We start from the raw sequence: 23345 nt of genomic DNA, 5'->3' as shown, positions 1-23345 counted from the left end.
GAGAGAGTGTGTGCACGCGAGAGAGAGAGTGAGAGAAAGAGAAAACGAACTTGAACACCCAGGAAACAGTCTGGTCAGCAATGTAAGCACAAGATGGCCCTTGGTCGGCTAAGAGCAGTAGGGCAAAGACCTACTGATGTGAACAGGTGATCTCCCTCTAAGACTCGACCCCCATGCTCCTGGCTGCCCGGAGCAGGCCAAAGAGCCGCCACCGCTGGTCGCCAGAGGAGACCCCAGGGGGCTTCTGACACGTCGTCGGGACGGACGGACGGGTAACCCTGGCTGGTTGCTGGGGACCCCAGGAGGAGGGAGGGATGTGGTTGCCATGGAACGGGAAGCCAGGACTGTGGAAGTCGAGGGGGGCAGCAGATGGCAGTAGAAAACCACCCAGCACCTGCAGCTCCACAGCCCGAACGCAAGCAGCGAGACCTGGTGGAAATTCAACATGCACCTCACACATTTTTCATCTTATATTTTGGTCTGGAAACTTGACAGCTCGGCTTCTAATGAATTTTCACCAGGCGATACCCTGCCGGGGCACGGAAAATTCAAGTGCGATTAGGGTTTGGATTGGCTCAGCAGTCAACCCGCCACCTCCTCTGAGGCCCCTGCCAGGCCCCGGCCCTGGGGGAGCGGGCGGATGATGGCCGTAACTCACTTTTAGCGGGAACGGAGGCAGCAGCTGTCCCCAGGAGGGCAGCGTCAGACGCTGGGCCCTGCGAGAACGGCTTCGTTCACCTCTGCCGTTAGAGGGGAGGAGGCACTGCCCTCAGAAAGGTCTCAGAAAGTACCGTTGCTACCACAACAGTCCCTCCCACTGTTGCTCAGAGGGGCTCCCTTTTTTTTTTTTAATGGCATTTGTTAAGTGCTTACTGTGTGTTCTCAGGACTGGCGTAGATACAAGTTAATCGGGTTGGACACGGTCCCTTTTCCCACAAGGGGCTCACACTCTTAATCCCCACTTTACAGATGAGGTAACTGAGGCACAGAGAAGTGAAGTGACTCTCCCAAGGTCACACAGCAGACAAGTGGCAGAGCAGGGATGGGAACCCAGGTCTTCCGACTCCCAGGCCCGGCCTCTTTCCAGTAGGCCATGCGTTTCTCCACTTAAAGTTTCTCGGTTCTCAATCAATGGTATTTACTGAGCACTTGCTACGGTGCAGAGCACTGTACTAAGCGCTTGGGAAAGCACAGTAGGACTGCAGTGTCCCCTACCATTCTCCTGTCCCTTTCCACTCCCTTGTCTGCCAGGCGGCTGGTGCATTATGGGAAGGGAACAGAGGCACATGGGTCCCAGCACTGTGGCTTTAGCTACCCTTCGAAAGCTGGCAAAGACCCACACTATTTCTTTTTAATGGTATTTGTCTAGTGCCTATGTGCCAGACACTGTACTAAGCGTTAGGGTGGCTACCAAGATAATCTAGATACAGTCCCTATCCCACACAGGGCTCACAGTCTAAGTAGGAGGGAATCTCCATTTTACAGTTGGGGTAACTGAGGCACAGAGAAGTTAAGCCATTTGCCCAGGGTCACACACAGCAGACAAGTGACAGAGGCAGGATTAGAACCCAGGTCCTCTGGCTCCCAGGCCCTCCTTCTGCCACAAGCTCCACCTATGAATCCAACGAAAACTCCTCACCATCAGCTTTAAAGCACTCAATCCCCTTGCCCACTCCTACCTCACTATGTTCCTACTACAAGCCAGCCCGTACATTTTGCTCCTCCAATACCAGCCTACTTACTGTACTTTGATCTCTTCTACCTCGCCAACAACCTCTTGCCCATTTCCTGCAATGCCCTCCCTCTTCACATCCAACAATTCCTCTCCCCCCTTCAAAGCCTTATTGTAGGCCCATCTCCACCAACATTCCCTGACTTAAGCCCTTTTCCCTTTCCTCAACTCCTCCATCACCCTGACTTCCTTCCTTCATTCAACCCCACTCCCAGCCTCAAAGTGCTTACGTATGTATCCATAATTTTATTTAATGTCTGGCTCCCCCTCTAGACTGCAAGCTCGCTGTGGACAGGGAATGTGTCTGTTCTGCTGTACTCTCCCAAGTGCTTAGTACAGTGCTCCGCACATGGTAAGCGTTCAATAAATACGACCAATTGATGGGAAGGGCCTAGCAAAATGGCGTTGGGGCTTGATTGAAAGGGAACAAACCGTCTAGTCCTTATTCCCGCCCACCGAGCCAACCCTGGGGCCATATTCCCTCGGGAAGACCAGAATTTTAGAGGCCTCCAGGGAGTCGCAAGGCCGTGTAAGTTTCACTTGTCTTACCCAGCCTGGGCTAGACACTTGGACCTGTCGAATGGCAAATACTTGGCCCTCGATCCTGCCTTGTAAAATATTCATAAAGAGCTTTCAGCAAGCAATCCAGCCTCTTGACCGACTGTCCTCTCCCTCGGGAAGAGGGCCAAGCTACAGAGGGAGTCATGTGCCAAGGAGGTGGGTGGTGGGGGGGGAGAGGGGGAGAAAGGGGCTTTCACACTCTGGCTTTCTAGCAAAGGAGCAGCCAAAACAGACTGTCCCTCCCTCTTTCTAGGAGATGAATGGGAATCTCAGGGCAGGGGTGTTGCCAGGAGACCAAAAGGTCCCTAGAGTTTTGGTACGTGCCTACAGGCGGAAACCCAGGCTCTCCTCACAGACGGGGAGAGCGGGAAGATGAGGTGGGGTCAAACTTGCGGGTCAGCTCCCTCCCAGGAACCCTGGAAAACACCCATTCCGGAGGGCTCTCTCTAAAGGGAGGCTCCTAGCAAGGAATCATGCCGGCAGAGACCACGCCACGCCACTCCTCCCTCAACTTCCAAACTCCAGCAACCAACGCCCCCCTCCCCGCTTCTGTTACCCCAGGGTGGGCCATGCCCAGAGCGCCTTCCCCACCCCCGTCCTCCAGCCAGGGGAACGGAGGCTTTGGGTGGCTGGTCTCGGTTGCCAAGGCTACAGCCCGGTCCACGGGCTGTTGCTTTGGGTTCTCGTTCCTTCCGGCTCTCCCGCCCCACCTGTCTCTGCAGCTTCTGCCCGATTTAATTGGTCCTGGGAGAGCGGGGAGCTCCCACCCCTACTATGCCACCCTGGGGTTGGGTGGGGTGGGAGCCCGCCAACTGTGGCGAGCGCCTTTATTAATATGTTTAACATACAGCTTATTGATTCCGGCTTCTGGCTCCAGTAATTCCTCAGTGCCAGAGATAGTTAATTGCCATTTGTTCGTGGGTCTTGCATTAGAAAACAATGTTGTAATGGAGACACAACACTGGCGATCCTGCAGCCAATTATTTCAGGGGATAAGACTTGAAAACCACTCAATAATGGTGATTCTCAGAAAACATTTGCGCTTGATTCTATTTGCTGCAAGCCGGAAAGCCTATTTACTCTAATTCCCTTCGGTAAATCAAACCAGAGCCCCAAGCAGAACGGACGCTGACACCTTTCCCGCTCCCTATCCCCTCAGAAGCTGCTGCAAGTGAGCGGGGGGAAAACTGCTCAGTGCGTGGAAGCGTGGAACGGGCTGGCAGGGAATGCTGAGGGACTCGAGGCGGTGGGGGGTAATGGGGTCAAAAGAAATGTGGGTCCACCTTGGGAGCCTCATTTTACCAGGAATGCTGGTGGGTGTGTGTGCGTCTGTGCACGTGCGTGGAGGGAGTGGGGGAAGAGAGGGATAGTATCCCATTTCCCAGGAGCTCTTCCAGAATGATACCTTGCCTCGGTCCTCATAAATACTAATAGTAATAATGGTACTTGTTAAGCGTTTACTATGCGCCAGGCACTGTACTAAGAACTGGGGCGGCTACAAGCAATTATAGTAATGATGGTATAATTTATGAGAAGCAGTATTGCATAGTGGATAGAGCATGGCCCTGTGAGTCAGAAGGTCATGGGTTCTAATCCCAGCTCCACCACTTGTCTGCTGTGTGACCTTGGGCAAGTCATTTCCTGGGCCTCAGTTACCTCATCTGTAAAATGGGGATTGAGACTGTGAGCCCCACATGGGACAGGGACTGTGTCCAATCTGATTTGCTTGTATTCACCCCAGCATGTAGTACAGTGCTTAACAAATACCAACATTATGATTATTAATTATTATTAAGCTCTTCCTATGTGCTAAGCACTAGATTATAAACACCTCATTAGATTATAAAGTCCTCTAGGGTAGGGATGGTGTCTACCTGTCCTACTGTATTCTCCCAAATGCTTAGTACAGTGCTCTGCACACAGTAAGGGCTCAATAAGTACCACTGATTTGATTGATGGGGGTAGATGCAAAAACACCATTGGATCTGGTCCTCCGACACGATCCCCCTCAAACGGATGTTCAGGAGCCGTGATCTGTGTGGGCTGTGAGTCTCGCAAGGCTGATTTTTGGCCCTCTGAGGTCTCAACCAATGGGACTTATTGAGCTCTTACTGCACCAAGCACTTGGGAGTGTACCATACAACACAACTGGCAAATGTGATCTCTGCCCACAAGGAGCTTGCAGTCTATAGGGTGAAGGCAGACAATAAAATAGATTAGGGATAAGGTCTAGAGAAGCTTGGCTAGTTGATCAATCAAATCGATCGATAGCACTACTGAGTGCCTACTCCTGAGCAAAGCACTGTGATTGAGAGCACTGTACAAAACAACGAGAAAACAAGACCCTTATCTTCAAGGAGCTTACAGTCTAGTGGACGTGGTGGGGTTGTGTGCGGATGACAGACCTTTAATGGTGGAGCAAGATCCTGACTGGAATCAGGTGGGCTCAGCCCAAAGGCAGTCTTGGGCTTAGTAGAGAAGTGTGAGGCTTGCTCGCATAGCTGGAAAGAGCACTGAGGGGGCCATGGGGCAGAGGAGTGGGTAAGGATCATTCATTCTTTCAATCAGATTTATTGAGCGCTTACTGCACGCAAGGCACTGTACTAAGCGTTTATCACAGAGCAAGGGGCTGACTAGACACCCGTCTTAAACCGGGACCCTAGGGTCTGGGCATGGCAGAGGGCCTGGATTGCAGTGTCAACTCTCACAAGAGGGGCCGGGGGGTGTGGGTGTTGCTACAGATGAAAGCAGGAGAGATAAAGGGACCAGGGCGGGAAGCTGGAAGGGAGGGTAATTTATGTGTTCATTTTGCTTCTTCCCATTTCAGGAGAGCATCTGCAGAGCAGAGGGCCATCAAATCAGCTCCTGCAGATCCATACACATCCCAAGTCCAGTGACTAGGAATACTGATGAGCAGGCCGCCTGTACACTCACGCACACACGAGGCAGTTGAGGAGGTTCAAGAAACCCAGCCCTCAAATGTTAAAGTTCAAATCCCGCTTTTAGTATGCTTTCGGCACAAAGGCCAAGACGAAATCTCTACTAATCCCTCCCCGTCCGGTCTCCGAGGATGGGATTCAAGCCAGGTGGTGACAAGATCCCCCGTTAATTGTGATGGACGTTTATTAAATGCTGCTGCCGGCACCCCAGGTGCTGGGCTGAATGCACGGCACGGATGCGCCTCTCACGAAGGGGGAGTAACCCCACTTTCCTGGAGATGGTGCCGGACAAAACCAAGCCAATGAGACTCCCTCTTGTTGCTAGCTGGCCTGCTGGTTCACCCTGGCCCGATTCATTAACATCTTGGGAGACACTGGCCATCTCCTGGAAGGGAGAGCTTACTTCCAGTCTTCCCAGGATGACTGAAAAAACATATAAAAATCACCTCCTGAGGGCCTGGGAGGATGGTGTTAGATGAAAAACAGACCCTGTTGTATTACACACTTACATCCTTAAAAGAGGTGATCAATTCACCTGCTGCTGCACATTCACAGACAGGAGGATGGTTTTCTAGTTAAACCCCAAATTGTAATGCGCTAGCTCTCATTTTCAAGGCTGGGGATCCCCGTGCTCAAAGTTTCCCTTCTTCGCTGCGACCCTCAAGTTTCCTGTGAGATGAGGGCAGCCCCAAATTCACTAAAGGATTTCCAGCGGGAAGTTCACTTGCGTTTCCTCCCCTAAGCAGCAAGCCGACAATGTTCCAAAGTGGAACGTTTGCTCAAAGCTTCCTGCCCCACTGTCTGATGGGCCGAGACTCCAGGAGTTCAGGCCGAGTCTGAGTCAACAGTTTTCACAGCTCAAACCCTGATTTGCGTCTCCACTGGCCCTTACTCCCCAGCCACCGGGAAAGGGGAGTTTCAGGGGTTTTAACCACAAAGCTCTGTCACCTTCCCCCCTCCCACTTATCTGGGTAAAAATCTCCCTGGCACCAGAGTAGAAACAGCAGCCTGGGCCACTTGCCTGGGGCCTTTGCCAAGGCCAGAGGGGAGTTTTACCACTGATGCTGGCTCCTTCCTCTAAAGCCAAAGCCCTTCTGGGAGCGCTTCCGGAGACCCGGACTCTGGGATCACTTCGGGGGCTGTGGGGGAGTTAACCCACCCACCCATTATGCCTGGAAGTGGACAACTCCGAGGACTCTGAAACCAACCAGGTTCGAATGCCAGCCAGGTAGGGGATGGGCTGCTGTGCCCGCAGGCTAAGGCAGGTAATCTGCCCTCCCAAGGTGAAGTGGCCGGGTCAGAGCCGTGCTGCCAAATCGATACGAAATGCCCAGGGCCCCAGCCGGAAACCATGTCGCTTGACATTTACTGAAGGAGGTTCCCCAGGCTGGATTCCCAGTCAGCTGTGGGCAGGGCCCCCCCTCACATCCCTTCCTCTCTCTCCTTCTCACCCTCCTCCTCTCACGGAACTGAATTTCCTGGTTCATGCTGGGGCAGGACGGATGCGGTTCCGGCAGCTAAGCAGTTGGCAAAGATAAGGGATCTGGCGTGATAAGGGGGTGGGGGCGGGTTGAGGCCCCCTTGATGTAACACCGCTCAGGTCTTTATCTTGTGCCAAATGAACCCGAAGTTGGCTAGTCGGACAATCCTGGCCCGAGATCCGGGGACGGATCCCGGATTCCCAAGCAACAAAGCTCTCAAATCCCTGGGGAGATTTGACTGAGGTGATTATGTTCAAAGAATAAAAAGGGTGGGGGGGGGGGGGGCAAGGACGGCGGAGGGTTGGGAGAGGAGGAAGAGGGAGACCTGGTTAGAGGCAGCACTAACCCAGAAGAAAATCGACAATCTGACTTTACCCTTGCTCCAGGCCAGTGGCCTCTGAGGCCAAAAGCTTTAATGATAACTCTGGTAAACCTCAGAAGTGTTTACTATGTGCTAAGCACTGTTCTAAGCCCTGGGGTAGATCCAAGGTAAGGCTATCATTTTCAGACAGTCTCCAGCCCACATGGGCTCTCAGTCCAGGTAGGAGGGAGTAAGATTTAATCCCCATTTTCACAGATGAAGAAACAGGCACAGAGAAGTGAAGTGACTTGCCCGAGATCTCATGCTAAACAAGCATGGGAGCTGGGATTAAAACCCAGGTCCTCTCACCCCTAGGGTACAATGCTTCTAAGGTTAAGTGCCTTGAAGGCACTGAACAAGTCACTGCTTGGTTTTAGTGCTTCCCAAGCACTCAGTACAGTGTATTGTACCATGTCCAGCGGGCACTCAATAAGTACCATTACTACCAGGATAGAGCATGGGCCTGGGGCCTGAGTTCTAATCCTGGCTCTGCCACTTGTCTGCTGTGTAACCTTGGGCAAGTCGCTTCACTTCTCTGGCTTCAGTTACCTCATCTATAAAATGGAGATTATGACTGCGAACCCTATGGGGTTCACAGACTGGGTCCAACCCAGTTACCTTGTATCTACCCCAGTGCTTAGTACAGTGCCTGGCACACAGTAAACACTTAACTGTGAGCTCATTGTGGGAAGAGAATGTGTCTGTTGATGGTTGTACTGTACCCTCCCAAGGGCTTAGTACAGTGCTCTGTTCACAGTAAGCGCTCAATAAATATGATGGAATGAAATGAATGAATGAAATACCACAGTTATTATCATCACGGCCAACCACTGCCGCCATATTCTCCCAGCTGTCCCTCCAGCGCTTCTTCCCCATCCTCCGGCACTGTCGCCTTGCCCTCAGTGAGGCAGGACAGAAAGCAGAACTGTTTGCAGAACAGGCCCCAGGTGGGAACAAAGCTAGGTACGTAATCCAGGTTTGGGGGGCACGGGAGGGTCAGGGGGCAGCTGGGTTCCAATGGGACTCACCAACACTGCAGGTCGGCGAAGGCCTGCTTCATTTTCTTGATGGAAGCAATCCATCTCCTCCTTCACCCACCCACCCGATAGCGTGCCAGGGACACAGTGCAGCGCTGCAGGTCTTTCACGGACTTTTCTATGTTGGAACCTGGCAAAGGAGAAGCGGGACAACCTCCTGTCACAAGGGCCTTACCCTAAGAGGGCCATTCTCAGTCCCGAAGAGAAGCCCGGTGCCCTGACCTAAGGTGGGCATGTGGGACTCAGGCAGGGGCAGAGGGAGTTCTCCACATATTCTGGGCTGATTCATAGCTTCCTCTGTCACCGATCAGGAGCAGGGTGGCAAAAGGGTTTGTCCAACCATGCCCACAAGAGGAGAGATTCTGAAGGCAGCCCTCCACCCGCCCCCAAGGAATAAAATTTGGGGGCAACCTCCACTCTACACTGTAAACTCCTTTTGGGGAAGGGATTGTGACTACCATCTTGGCTGCATTGTACCCTCCCAAGCACTTAGTCCAGTGCTCTGCACCAAGTGCTCAATAGCTCGTTGTAGGCAGGGAATGTGTCTGTTATACTGTACTCTCCGAAGCACTTCACACAGTGCTGTGCACACAATAAGTGCTCAATTAATACAACTGATTGACTGAAACAAATACGACCGACTGACTGATTACAGGAAAATAATCTATCGGGCCCGAGACACATCAAGGATGTCGGACCCATTTCAGCCAAGCTTTTCTTTAGATAGTCCTGCCCATCTTGAGGAGTGGAATTCCAACTTAACATAAAAATTCTGCCTTGCCCGGAACCAGACCACTTTCTTTCAATGCAGGGGGTCTGAGAGGCCACGTTCATTGAGTTTGCCAATTTCTCTTTTATAGACTGAGAAGAAGCATGGCGTAGCGGATAGAGCGTGGGCCTCGGAGTCAGAAGTACCTGGGTTCTAATCCCAGCTCCCCAACTTGTCTGTGTGACCTTGGGAAAGTCATTTAACTTCTCTGAGCCTCTTACCTCATTTGAAAATGGGGATTAAGGCTGTGAGCCTAATGTGGGACAGAGACTGTCCAACCTGATTAATTTCTAGCTACCCCATAAGCGCATAACAAATACCATAAAAAAATACATTAAATCGAGCCAGGCGAGCTTCGAGCTTTGAGTCTCTCTCTCTCCCTCTCTCTCCTCAATCCATTGCTCTTTCTGTTGCCACTTGCTAATGAAGGAAAGAAAATACTTCCCCTCAAACCAACCAAAGCCACTGGCCAGACCTTGAGGAATTAGAGCCCCCAGTTCCCAGGAGAAGGTTGAGGGTCAGGGTGGAGATAGGAGCGAGAAGCTAGCTTATATTACGGAGGGGTTCAAGCCACATGGTGAAAAACCAGCCGACAAAGAGTCAGCTCCATCAGATGTCTTGGGGAGTCACCTCCGAGGATTACCACCCCCTTTGGCCCCGTCGAATCACGGCTTGTTGGTTACGTCCTCGTTAGAGAGGGGAAGGAGGGCATGTCAGCACTTTGGGGAGTGACCAGAATTACGCTGGGGTCGTGGTGGCTGGCCAGACTGGGAAGAGAATGGAGGTGGTCGGAGGAAGAACCTTGAAGGTCTCTTCCAACTGGGCCCGGCATCTGTTCTAGCTTTTGCTGGCAAGGCAAGAGGGAAGGGAGGTGGCAGGGGGAGGCCAACAGGGCTTTGTGCCAGGGCAGGAGAGTGAGGGGAAGGGGTCAAGGGTGAGTAGACGGGGCACCCCGCGGTGGCAAAGCAGGAAACACATGGCCCCGACAGGTGACCTAATGCCCCCCCTGGCCGGGCCCAAGGAGGTGGAGGCGACTTTGGTAGTTTCCATCTGAAGGACTGGGGTCCCTTCAGGCTGAAAAATGACCAGCATTACACCCTCCCCACCCTGTGAGACCCTGTGGGTGGAAGAGGGGTGGAAACTGGCGGTTTCCAGCAAAAGGCCTGGGGGCGTTCTGAGGGCCTCCCGGTTTTACCTAGCTTTTTGTTAGCCGAGGAGAGTGGCACGTCTTCCAGGTGGGCAAGAGACCCCAGAGCTGAAAGCTGAGAAGCCGGGGCCGCCCTGGAGAGAGGTCTGCCAGCATTCCGGGACTCGGGCCTCAGGGCACGGTGAGAGGCCTGGCCTGGCGGCAGCGCCAAACACTTGGGATCAAAATCAGAAATGCCGTTGGCAAGCCTGGACCCTGTCAGGGAAAGGGGAGAGAGGGAGAGGGTTAGGGGACCAGATGGGAGGAAACCAAGCCAAGCGACCTGAAGCAGGGGGACCCCAGTGAAAATAGCCCAAGCATAAAAGCCCCTAGTTTTAATGTCTGTCTTTCCATCTAGACTGGAAGCTCCTTGTGGGGAGTAGTAGCAGGATAAACTACAGGGTGATGGAAGAGGGTCTGTAGTAGACCTCTGTGCAGAAACGCTCTGGGCATGTAACTCCCCTCCTCAAAAATCTCCAGTGGCTACCAGTCTACCTACACTTCAGGCAAAAACTCCTCACTCTCGGCTTCAAGGCTCTCCATCACCTCGCCCCCTCCTACCTCACCTCCCTTCTTTCCTTCTACAGCCCAGCCCGCACCCTCCGCTCCTTTGCCGCTAACCTCCTCACTGGGCCTCGTTCTCGCTGTCCCGCCGTCGACCCCCGGCCCACATCCTCCCCCTGGCCTGGTACGCCCTCCCTCCGCACATCCGCCAAGCTAGCTCTCTTCCTCCCTTCAAAGCCCTACTGAGAGCTCAACTCCTCCAGGAGGCCTTCCCAGACTGAGCTCCCTCCTTCCTCTCCCCCTCCCCATCCCCCCAGCCCTACCTCCTTCCCCTCCCCACAGCACCTGTATATATGTTTGTACAGATTTATTACTCTATTTTACTTGTACATATTTACTATTCTGTTTATTTTATTTTGTTAATATACCTTGTTTTGTTGTCTGTCTCCCCCTTCTAGACTGAGCGCCCATTGTTGGGTAGGGACCGTCTCTATATGTTGCCAACTTGTACTTTCCAAGTGCTTAGTACAGTGCTCTGCACACAGTAAGCGCTCAATAAATACGATTGAATGAATGAATGAAGTATCGCCCAGTCCCAAGAGCCTGTAAGCTTGCTGTGGGCAGGGAATGTGTCTACTGCTATATTGTACTCTCCCAGGTGCTTAGTACAGTACTTTGCACACAATAAGCACTCAAACACGACTGAATGACTAAGTTTTGTACCGTACATAGAGTACTTTGTACGGATAATATGATACAATCCCATTGTATTGTACTCTCCCAAGCTCTTAATACAGTACTCTGCACATACTAAGTGCTCAGTAAATGCCACCGATTGATTAGTTTCGGCCAGCGTGGTCAATGTCAACACACGTTCTCCTTCCTACTTAGACAGTGAAGCCCCAGGAATGTATCCGACCTGATTAATCTGAGAAGTGGTGTAGGCCTAGTGGATAGAACCTGGGTGTGAGAGGACCTGCTCCGTCGTGTATCTGCTGTGTGACCCTGGGCAAGTCACTTGACTTCTCTGGGCCTCGGTTTCCTCAACTGTAAAATGGGGATTCAATCCTACTCCCTCCTATTTAGGACTGCGCCCGTGTGGGACAGAGACCGTGTCTAACCTGATGAATGTGTATCTACAACCTTAGCACTTAAAACAGTGTCTGACACACAGTAAGCACTTAACAAATACTGGAGAAGCAGAGTGGCCTAGGATAAGAGCTTGGGCCTGGGAGTCAGAAGGATGTGAGTTCTAATCCCAGCTCCGCCACGTCTGCTGTGTGACCTTGGGCTAGTCACTTCCCTTCTCCGGGCCTCGGTGGCCATATCTGTAAAATGGGGATTAAGAATGTGAGCCCCATGGGGGGCAGGGCCTGTATCCACCCTAGAGCTTACAACAGGGCATAGCACATAGTAAGTGCTCAACAAATGCCGTGATTATTATTATTATAAATACCATATTAATAAATGAAATTATACCTATTCCAGCAATTATAACAGTGCTTGTCACATAGTAAGCACTTAACCGATACTATATTATTATTATTATTATTATCGTTAAGAGTCCGAGTTGCTGGTCTACCAGCCCACCCTCCCGCTGGAAGTCCCCAGACGCCAAGATGACTCGAGGTTCACCCTGGAGACGGTCGAGGAACAGACCCTTCTTCTAACCAGGCCGGTGAAGGGGCTCCTCACAAACCAGATGGGAGTTTTCCCGCTGTTGGCCCCTCGCCCTAGCTTCCCACAATTCCCACCACAACTCGCCTGGCCCATCAGGGTCCTCCGGGAGCGGCTGGCTCGGTGTCCTCCGAATCCCGGATGTCCATGGACGGCACGTCTAACCCTTCGCCAAATGAGTCCACTCGGACTCACGTGTCATTGGCCGACCCATTGACATGGTAGCCCATTGAGCCCGCTTTGCTCCGAGGGCACCCCGGGCTGCTCTTCCGGGAGTGGCGGCCCGGCTTGCTCGGCTCTGGGGCCGGTTTGGGTTTGCTTTTCTTCTTTTTGTTTCTGTGGGTTTCGGCAGGCAAGGAAGGAAGTTGGGAAAAGGGAAAGGAAAAAAAACAAAAGGGAGAAAGAGTCCACCCCCACAAACAGAGAAGGGAAGCTCAGTTCCCTAAAGCCCGTCAGCAGGTTCATGGCCAGAATCGCGCACTTGTCCATCTGTCCACTCTGGCTACTTGCCCAAAGAGGACAGGGTGGATGTCCTCCCATGAGTACCGATGTGCAGATATGGATTGTGCAACAAGAGCTTCCTGTCCTCCACCCTTTCTTACCCTTTCTTAAGTGCTTAGTACAGTGCCTGACACTTAGTAAGCGCTTAACAGATACCATTACTATTATTTATTATTAAGCGCTCTCTCTGCGCCCAGCACTGGGGAAGGTCCCCAGATAACCAGCTGACACAGCCCCGGCCCTGCCCCACAGGCTCACAACTCTAAGAGGGAGGGAGGGCAGAATCCTCTCCATTTACAGCTGAGGAGACGGAGGCTCAGAAAAATTAAGTGGCTTGCTGTATAAACTCTGGGAAAGTCACTTCACTGGCCCTCAGTTATCCTATTCTTTCTCCTATTCAGACTGAACACCATGCTGGACAGAGATTGTGTCTGACCTAATTTAGCTGTACCTACCCTGTTACTTAGAACAGTGTTAGAAACGTAGTAAGTGATTAACAAATATACACCAAAAAACCACACACACGTGAATGCCCCTGATATTCCTAAATCAATCTTAACCCAGGGCATCTAGTCTATAGGCTCCTAATGGGCAGGGACCGCCTATTCATCCAAAGTGCTAAAAACAGTGCTCTGCACACCGTATGCCTAAGGAAATCCTACTGGGCTGATTGCATCTTGGGGAAGGAGGATTGTAGGTAGGTCCAGACCCCAAATCTCCCTGCCAGGCTCTGTAAAAGGTCACCCTGCTTACCCATCAGCCATATTCCAAGATATTTTCATACTACTTCACTGGGCAACAGGCACTGAACACATGGTGCTCTAAGGCTCCAAAATATGGCACACACACCCCAACACCACCACTGTAAGCTTGTTGTGGGCAGGGAATGCGTCTGTTAAACTGTACTCTTCCAAGCGTATACACTGGTCTGCACACAGTAAACCCTTAATAAATATGATTGATTGACTGCTTGACTGACTGATAAATTTAACACCCTGGCTAGAAAGAGTCTGTTGCCCCCGCTGATCATGTGTTCTGGCAACTGGGCTGGGTCCATCTAGCATTGAAGCCTAACCCACCACCCTCTCTCCTTTCCCACTCCAATCCAGCCCCGGACCCCTCACAATCTCTCCTCCCCCACCTCTCCTGCCTCACTCTTGTCTCTCACCCTCGACCCCTTGCTCCCACCTTCTCTCCTGCCTTGAACTCCCTCCCCCTTACCATTTCAATGTGCTACCACTCACCCATCTTCAGGAAAACTTTCCTGACTAATCTTTACCTTTCATCTCCCCCATCCTATTTTCCCTCCCTACTATGTGCTTGGTCCCACACCCGCTGAGCACCATAGGAATTCATCCCACCCTTCGTCCCACCACTTCCATGCAGATCTTTATATTACCAGGAATTTATTGTAAAGTCTATAAGCTCCTTGAAGTGGGAATCGTATCTACCTACTCTTCCATATTCTTCCGAGGGCAGAGTACTGTACTCTGCACACGGTAGGGCGCTCGATAAAAACCACCATACTGATGGACTGATTGATCGGGCGGTGGAGTCGGGGCAAAAGTGAAGAGAGCCAGGACAGATGGGTGAGAAGGAAAGTTCGCGACTACCTTTCCGGTCCGTTTTTCAGCCGCTGTTTAACCATCACTCAGAGAGCCACTGGACGTATCCCCTGCCTCCAGTCAACCCAGCCGGGTAAATCCGTTCTTTCCATCTTTAAAGTCTGCCTCTTCACGGTTGCCCCCTGGGCCTCCTTTTCTCTCCCTCTTCTCTTCTCTAAATCCTTCTTTTCCAACAAACATTCAGGCCCCCTGGGCACTCGCCCAAACAGTCAACGAACACCCAAAGAGGCCCCCCTGTTTCCTTCTCCCGTGACTCTTGCCGGGGGATGGAGATTTTTACACCTCCAACTGCAGATAAGGCTCACCCGGCTTACTTCTGGCGGGGAGTCCCAGGCCCCGCAACATCCAGGCTTCGCTTTTGAAACCCAGTTCATTCACTCAGACCCAGGACCTAGAAGTCAGCAGAAGAAGCCCCTCATCCCCACCCTAAGCCATGGGTCAGAACTTTTGGTCCCCAACCCCTCAACCCCCGCGGTCTGCCTTCCGGCCCCGCTTAGAACCATTTAACGATGAGCCCTGGAATATTTTTGAATAACAACAACTATGGTACTTGTTTAAAGCGCTTACTATGTGCCAAGAATTGTTCTAAGCGCTGGGGCAGATACAAGTTAGTCAGGTTGGACATCGTCCCTGTCCCACACGGGGCTCACTCTCTTTAATCCCCATTTTACAAATGAGGTATCTGAGGCCCGGAGAAGTGAAATGACTTGTCCATGGTCATACAGCAGACAAGCGACAGAGCCGGGATTAGAACCTAGGAGAAAACTGCCTTTGCCGCTCCTGGGGCTGGATGCTTAGTGGTTTAGCCCTACTCCTAAGCGCTTAGTACAGTGCTCTGCACAAAGTAAGCGCTTAATTACAATTGGAATGAACTGACTGAATGGTGCTTTCTGCTTCATGGATAATCCCTCTTTTTTCCAATCAGAAGCGGATGTGATTTTTCCAAATATCTGTTCCTCCACAACTTAGATCTGAAACAGTCCTCTAGACTGTAAACTCGTTGTGGGAAGGAATGTGTCTGTTATACTGTACTCTCCCAAGTGCTTAGTCCAGTGCTCTGCACACAGTAAGTGCATCAGTAATTATGACTGACTGACTGATTGACTGAAACCCCCCCGAGCCCAGGGACCATACTCTCCCAAGCGCTTAGTCCAGTGCTCTGCACACAGTAAGTGCTCAGTAAAATATGATTGACTGACTGATTGACCTGAAACCCCCCGAGCCCAGGGACCAAGTCTACTGAATTTCTTTGCGATTTCTCCAGCACCTAATCCGGTGTTCAGCAAGCGCTCGGCACGTAAGTGAAGGATGGATGGATCAGTCTATTCCAAGTTTTGGCCTTGGGGGCCCCCCAGGCCATACCAGCCAGAAGAGAGGAACCCCCTAGGGCGACCGGAGACATCCCAGCTGTAGCATAAAAGATTGAGGACTGAGACTGAGGTCAGGCCACCTTCTCCACAGGAACTTGATCTCCTTGGGGATGTTCTCCCGGTTTGAGCCCCTCGGCCATTTCCAACCGAAACCCGTTGATGCCAGCTTCTTCCACGTTTCTTTGTCAGAAAAGTGATTTGTGGTAGGTGAAGCCCCAACTCACAGGAGAAGCAGCGTGGCCTCATGGATGGAGCCCGGGCCCGCAGGTCAGAAGGACCTGGGTTTTAATCCCGGCTCCGCCCTTGTCTGCTGTGTGACCCTGGGCATATCACTTCACTCCTCTGGGCCTCATCTATAAAATGGGAATTACAAGCGTCTGTTTACTGCTGCACTGTACACTCCTAAACACTTAGTACAGTCCTTTGCACACAGTAAGCGCTCAAAAAATACGACCGAATGAATGAACTGTGAGCCCCATGTGGGGCCACAAACTGCGTCCCCACCAGATTACCTTGGGTCTACCCCAGCGCTTAGTATCAGTGTACATTTATAAGCCGCTTGGCAAATACAATAAAAGAACAAAGCAAAACAAAAAACTTACAGATTTGACTGCATTTCGCTAGAAGAGGAAAACTATCTTCAGGCTCAGAGATGGAACCTGCTCTTGGGTCTCTAGCAGAGATCTCATTGGTTTGGTGTTTCTTTTTGTTTTTGACATATGCATACGTTCAACTACTGTTCAAGTTACCTTTTTCTTGCCCGTCACCGTCCACTCTTTCAGCACTTCACTGGCACTGCCTGTGAAAGAAAGCAACCACAGGCACTGGCTTTCGTTCAGTTTCTCCCCTGCCCGCAGCAGAGCCCTGCCCGAGAGTGGGTACTCTCCTTTCCCCACGATAACTCAACCAGCTAGAGTCACATCAGGGATTTAACACTTCAATGTCGCTGAGGCTGCTGATTCCCAATGGTCGCCGAGCCTCTCCCCGCCCTCCTCACCTTCCCAGGATCTCCCCTGACCAGCATCCAAACCTCATCGCGGCCCAGACGGGACGACACCTCCAACAGCTGGTCTTTTATGGGATTTCTCGTCTTCACATTTGGTGTGACTTGCCCAAGGTCACCCAGGAGACAAGTGGCGGAACCGGGATTAGAAACCAGGTCCTTCTGACTCTCAGGCCCGGGCTGTAGCCACTTAGGACACGCTGCTTCTCTATGCACTTATGTACACCTCTTTATATATTATAAATTATTTATTTATATTAATATCTGTCTTCCCCTCTAGACTGTAAGCTCATTATGGGCAGGGAAATGCGTCCTGCCAACTCTGCTGAACTGAACTTTCAGGTTCTTAATACAGTGCTCTGCACATAGTAAGTGCTCAGTAAATACCATTTATTGACTGACCAATTCACCCAGGGAGTTGGAGGAAATCCTGCCATTCTAGCTTAGCTAGAGAGATTGACAGCATGGGGGGGGGGGGGTGTAAAAGATTGAGGACTGACAATCCTCAATTGTCAGTCAGGGGAGGGTAGGAGAAGGGGGTTGACAGGGGTCAGCCACCAACCCCCCAGGAGACCCCGAACTGATGAACAAACATGCTGAGAGCCTGACATTTCCCTCACTGTCCCTGCCTGGCATTCTCCTCCTCTACAGTGTATGCTCACTCTGAGCAGGGGACCGTGTCTGCAACTCTGTTGCACCGTACTCTCCCTAAGTGGTTAGTAAAGCGTTCTGCACATAGTCAGCACTTGATAAAGACCACTGATTGATTAGTTCCCCCCACAGCCCCGAAGCAGACGATTCACCCTTCCATGAAGGCCTGCACGGTTTTGTCCACGCAGTTATCAAAATGCTGCAACACCAGGATGATCTCATTGTTGCCTCCGGTTGGGGACTATAGCCCGGACGGCACTGATCTGTGGGGAGAGGCAAGAGACTGTCATTTTCCCCAGCACCCCCTCCCCGCCCATGCCACAGCACAGGGGCTAGTGGTGGCAGGGGAATCAATTAGCCCACCAGAATGACAGTCATATCTGCCCACCTCTGATCACCCTCCAACGCCAGCGGGAGGGGAACGGTTCAGGACGCAATCTGAGACAGCCAAGGATAAATTAATTTCCCCGACTTCAAAGATAAAGCCGAAAGCAATTTCGAGGAGATGCTAATTTGCATTTTGAAAAAAGGAGGGCTTTGGCAAAACGATGTTGATGGCAGCAGGTGGCTGTATTTACTGAGGGCAGGTCACTGTGCTTTTCCCCTGCCTGTAACTGATTTTCGGTCAGCTTCCCCTATGGATTGGAAGTTCCTTATGGGCAGGGACTGCATCTGCCAACTCTATAACAGTGTACTCCTCCCAAGCCCTTACTACAGTAGTCATACTATATAGGCCATATATCTGTAATTTATTAATTTTTCTATTTACTTATTTATTTCTATTAATGCCTGTCTCTGTCCCTCTAAACTGTGAGCTCACTGTGGGCAGGAATGTGTCCTGTTCTTATTCTGTACTCTCCCCAAGTGCCTTAGTACAGTGCTTTGTTACACAGAAGCGCTCCATAAATACGAATGAATGAATGAATATTAATGTCTGTTTCCCTACTCTAGACAGGAGCTCGTAGTGGGAAGGGAGCGTGTCCTGCTAATTCTATTGCATTGTACGCTCCTACCCCTCTCAGGGTTTGCACCTGGAGAGTTTCCCAGTACTCTACCAGTACTCTTGACTATGGGAGGGGAGAGTCAAGCAGAGGCATACCCATTCCATTCCAAGCTTGGGCAGTGCCTAAGGAGTGAAAGGCAACCTGCTACATAATCAAAACTCACCCGTGCTGGGCAGCAGCGGCATGGGAGAGTGTCAAGAGCAGAGACTCGAGTTTACTGCGCTGGAAGGAGGCAATGGTAACCACTTCCGTATTTTTTACCAGAAAACTCTACTGATCCACTACCAGAATGATTGCAGATGGAGAGCAGGGGCATTCTGGAAGAGATGTGTCCATGGCGTCGCTATGGGTTGGAGACAACTCGGCAGCATAAGACCAAGTACTCTCCCAAGCACTTAGCACACTGCTCTGTACATAGTAAGCGCTCAGTAAATACCACTGATGATGACCATGTTTGCTCCACACCCAGTAAGCGCTCAGTAAATACCATTGCTTAATTGTGCTAGGTACTGAAGGAATCACAAGGGGATGTATACTAAGGGTCCCCACCTAAAAGGGTTTAGCAACCTATGGAGACCAGCACAAACTGCCAAACACAGAACAGTTATACAATAAAACACAGGAAACAATATGCACGAGGCAAGGTGGGCAAACAATTTCCCAGACAAATGTTTTGTGCAAGGAGAAAACTCAAGGATTGAGGGTGACTGCAGCCATGTGAGATTAATTAGAAAAGGCTGCCAAGGAAGAGGAAGAACTTTGGGAGTGATTTTACCCAATTTGCTTGTATAAGCCTAGCACTTAGTACAGTGCCTAGCACACAGTAAGTGCTTAGGAAATACCACAATTATCACTATAATTATGATGATGATTACAAGTGGCATGGCTGACGATTTAGTGCAGAGAAAATGATGATGGGGGTTCCAGGATGGAGAAAATTGTTGCAGGGGGCAATGGGTAAGTTTGCCCTGGTGGGAGCAAAGGGGAAAGAATCAGATAAAGCCAGAAAATGAGGGTAGGTGGGAGGAGGAGGAGGACAGGGCAGTTAACAGAGACAACTGTCCTGAGGTGTGTGTTTGTGTGTATGGGGCGTGGGGAGCTGATCAGAATCATTTTGAGAATAATGACTATTGGCAGGAAGTGTGTAGGATGAGGTGTTTCGATTCAGTTTAACACTCATCACCATCAGTTGGCTTTCTTATTTTTAGTGGAAAGCGAAGGGAAGCGGTGGAATGTATTTAATGATCAGCAACACACCGCCTGACAGTTCCCAGACTCATCTCTCCCTGTGCTCCTATTCGGCTCAGGCTTGATTTGGCAATGACAGAGTGGGCAGACCAGACCTGGGGGAAGGTAAACAGTCTGGGCCCCAGCAAAGACTGCTTGGTAGCACCCACATTATTAAGGCAGACATAGAGCTTAGTGTGGACAATTAACAGGGAAATGTCTTCTACATAAAGATGGCCAGGAATTTGACAAGCCAAAATACTTCGCTTTCCCTGCTGGATCATTTTTCTGAAAAAAACGTTCAGCCCATGTCTCCTCACTTCTCAAGTAGCTCTAGTGGTTGCCCATCCCATCTCCTCATCAGAGAAAAATCTCCTCACTCATCTGCTGTAGAACATTCAATCACTTTGCCCCCTTCTACCTCACCCTGCTGCTCTCCTACTACAGTCCAGCCCAGAAACTTCAATCCTGTAATGACAACATACTCACTGAACCTCGATCCTCGTCTATCTTGCCACTGGACCCCTTGCCCACATCCTACTTCTGGCCTGGAATGCCCTCCCTCTTCATATCTGAAGACTATTACTCTCCCCACCTTCAAAGCCTCATGCTTCCTAAGCTCTGATTTCCTTTTCTCCCACTCCCTCTGCGTCACCCTGATTTGTACTTTACTATGTGCCTGACATATAGTAAGCGCTTAACAAATACCATAAAGAACACACCACTTAGGTATGTGTAGATTACAACAAAAAGAATAAATAATCATAATGGCATTTGTTAAGTACTTACTATGTGCCATACACTATGCAATTCACAGGGGTATGGCACAGTCAGGTCAGGCACAGTTCCTGTCCCTCATCAAGCTCACAGTCTAAGAAGGAGGGAGCGAAAGTTCCATTACCAAAAGAAAATGGAGGCTTAGAGAAGTGAAGTGACTTGACCGAGGTCACAAAGTAGGAGAGCAGCATGACCTAGTGGATAGAGCACGGGCCCAGGAGTCTGAAGGACCTGGGTTCTAATCCCGGCCCTGCCACTTGTATGCTGTGTGACCTTGGGCAGGCCACTTCACTTCTCTGGGCCTCAGTTCCCTCATCTGTAAAATGGGGATGGAGACTATAAGCCCATGTGGGACAGGGACTGTGTCCAACTTGATTACCTTTGTACCTACCCCAATGCTCAGAACATTGCCGGACACACAGTAGGCACTTAACAAATACCATTAATAAGGAAAAAGAAAAGAAAAAAAAGTGGCAGTCGGGATCAAAACCCAGGTCTTCTGACTCCCAGGCCTGAGCTCTTTCCATAGGCCCAAGATGATTTCTTTCAATGGTATACGTCCATATATCTTTGTGAAGAGGGTGGTTTTCCCCTGTCTCCACCACTTAACTCTAAAAGCCCAGAGAAATGAGGCTGTCCACCCCTGCCTTTTATGAAATAGGTCAGCAGCCTAAAGCATTATTTAGAAAATCCACGGAGGCTCAGACCAAGCAGTCCCTCTAGACCGTAAGTTCGTTGGGTGCAGAGAACGTGTCTGCCAACTCTGTCCGACTATTGTCCTTTCCCAAGCGCTCAGTACAAAGCACTCTGCATATTAGTAAGCACTCAAAAAATCCTAATGATGGTCGATGATGATGAAGACGATGGCATCATCTGCCCACAACCACAGTATAGGGGCAGAAGCATTAGGGAAGCATGAGAAGCAGCATGGCTCAGTGGCAAGAGCCCGGGCTTGGAAGTCAGAGGTCATGGGTTCTAATCCCGACTCTGCCACATGTATGCTGTGTGACCTTGGGCAAGTCACTTAAATTCTCCGAGCCTCAGTTCCCTCCTCTTGTACAATGGGGATGAAGGCTGTGAGCCCCACATGGACCAAACTGATCACCTTGTATCCCCCCCAGCGCTTTAAAACAATGCTTGGCATATAGTAAGCACTTAACAAATGCAATCATTATTATTATTATTATTATTGTTAGGGGTCAGAGTCAACTCAACGGGCTCACACATGGCACAAGGGTGGGGGCACTCCTACCTGCTTGAGGCTCAAACTGGGCAAGGGTCTGGTTCCAGCCAGTTCGGTACAAGGTGCCCCTCCATCTCTCCACCCTCACACTGACCTCGAAGGGCCATCTCCTCCAAGAGGTCCCTCCTTGACTAAGCACTCCTTTCCTCTTTTCCTGCTCCCTTCTGGATCGCTCTGACTTCTCCCTTTATTCATCCCCTGCTCCCAGTCCCCAAAGCACTTCTATTCGTATCTGTAATTTATTGATTTTTTTAATTGATATCTGCCTCCTCCCCTCTAGATGGTAAGCTATTTGTGGGCAGGGAATTTGTCTGTTTGTTACCTCTATTATAGTCTCCCAAGCTGTCCAGTACAGTGCTCTGAACCGTAAGCTCTCAATAAAATAAAATAAAATAAAATATAAATAAAATAAATAATAAATAAAATAATAAATAAACTGGGGGCCACTCCAGTCGGCTCTTACCTTTCTCCTTCATGTTCTCAAAGGTCCCACCCTGGGCCAGCACCGTCTTGGACTGCACGTCGGAAAATGAACCCTGTCGGATCTGGGAGGGCAAGAAAGGGTCAGAGGGTCAATGGTGGGGCTGAGTGTTCATTGGAGGCTGGCAGCTCAAAGCAGCCAGGCTCTACCACCTGGCACAGTTGGCTGCTTCGGGCCACGTTTCCTGGGTCTGAATGATGCTAGCATCCCACGAGAAAGGGATGGAGAAGGAAAAAAAATCAAACCACGTTAGAACTGGAAACCGCTCTCTGCCCTGAGGAAGAAAATAAGCCAGGCTCTGGCCCCCTCGGTGAGTGCCCCCAAGTGCCCAGGAGCCGGCACCACTGGGCTGGAGGTTCTGGAGATAGGCTGACAGGGGCAGAGGGTGGGGCAAGTTAAAGCCAAAGATTCAGAGGTTAAGGGTCAGAGCTGAGTAGAGGGAAGATTTGAAGCCACCGGAGGAAAGTCAGATGACAGGGGGCGATGACCTCTTTGCCTGGGACCAACTCTCATTCGGAGCTGGTAAAATTAGTGCCCTACATTTAACCCCCGGAGGACCTCTGGGAGGTTGGGAATGGTGTGGGGGAGAAGAGGAGGACCCGCGGGTCTGAGGATGGTAAATTTTTTTGTGTTTCATTACAGGAGAAAGGTAAAAGGTGCAGCCATGGGACCAAGGAGAGGGGAGTAAGTTCTTGGGTTTGTGAAGACAATGACTCTTCCCACCTTCAAAGCCTTACTGAAGGCTCTAACACTGTAAGCTCACAATGGGAAGAAAATGTGTCTGTTCTACTGTTACACTGTACTCTCCCAAGCGCTTAGTACAAGCCTCTGCACACAGTAAGCGCTAAATAAATATGACCTACTGAAGGTATATCTTCTCGAAGCAGGGCTTTCCTAAGCCCTCATTTCCACTTTGCCCCACTCCCTTCTGCATTGTCCTAATTTGCTCCCTCTACTCACACCCCTCCCTGAGCCACAAAGCACTTAACATCCATATCCATACTTTTATTTATTTCTGTTACTGTCTACCTCCCCTTCTAGACTGTGAGCTCATCAAGGGGAGGGAATGTGTCCACCAACTGTTATACTGTACTCTCCCAAGCGCTTGGTACAGTACTCTGCACAAAGTGCATCATAAATGCTAGTGACTGATGGGTCACTTTGCTTAGAAACGTACTCTCTGAGCCAACTCTAAGGAATCAAAATGGATTTTCTT

At 50.6% G+C, this 23345-nt stretch overlaps 1 protein-coding gene across 1 annotated transcript in view; it reads right to left on the bottom strand.

The window, feature by feature from the left end:
• Positions 1–23345, bottom strand: part of SPATS2 (spermatogenesis associated serine rich 2) — a gene marked incomplete at its 5' end in the record, with an annotated part of 43114 nt that overhangs the window by 5371 nt on the left and 14398 nt on the right. Inside the window, 10 exon segments of the mRNA XM_038752040.1 lie at positions 8103–8241; positions 10076–10282; positions 11547–11562; positions 12331–12474; positions 12476–12526; positions 12529–12582; positions 16493–16541; positions 17550–17626; positions 17628–17662; positions 22115–22193. Coding sequence (XP_038607968.1) covers positions 8103–8241; positions 10076–10282; positions 11547–11562; positions 12331–12474; positions 12476–12526; positions 12529–12582; positions 16493–16541; positions 17550–17626; positions 17628–17662; positions 22115–22193 — 851 coding nt within the window.

This window comes from Tachyglossus aculeatus, chromosome 10 (genome assembly GCF_015852505.1).
Source record: "Tachyglossus aculeatus isolate mTacAcu1 chromosome 10, mTacAcu1.pri, whole genome shotgun sequence".
NCBI classification, from domain to species: domain Eukaryota; kingdom Metazoa; phylum Chordata; class Mammalia; order Monotremata; family Tachyglossidae; genus Tachyglossus; species Tachyglossus aculeatus.
This window is presented reverse-complemented; position numbering and strand designations above follow the sequence as displayed.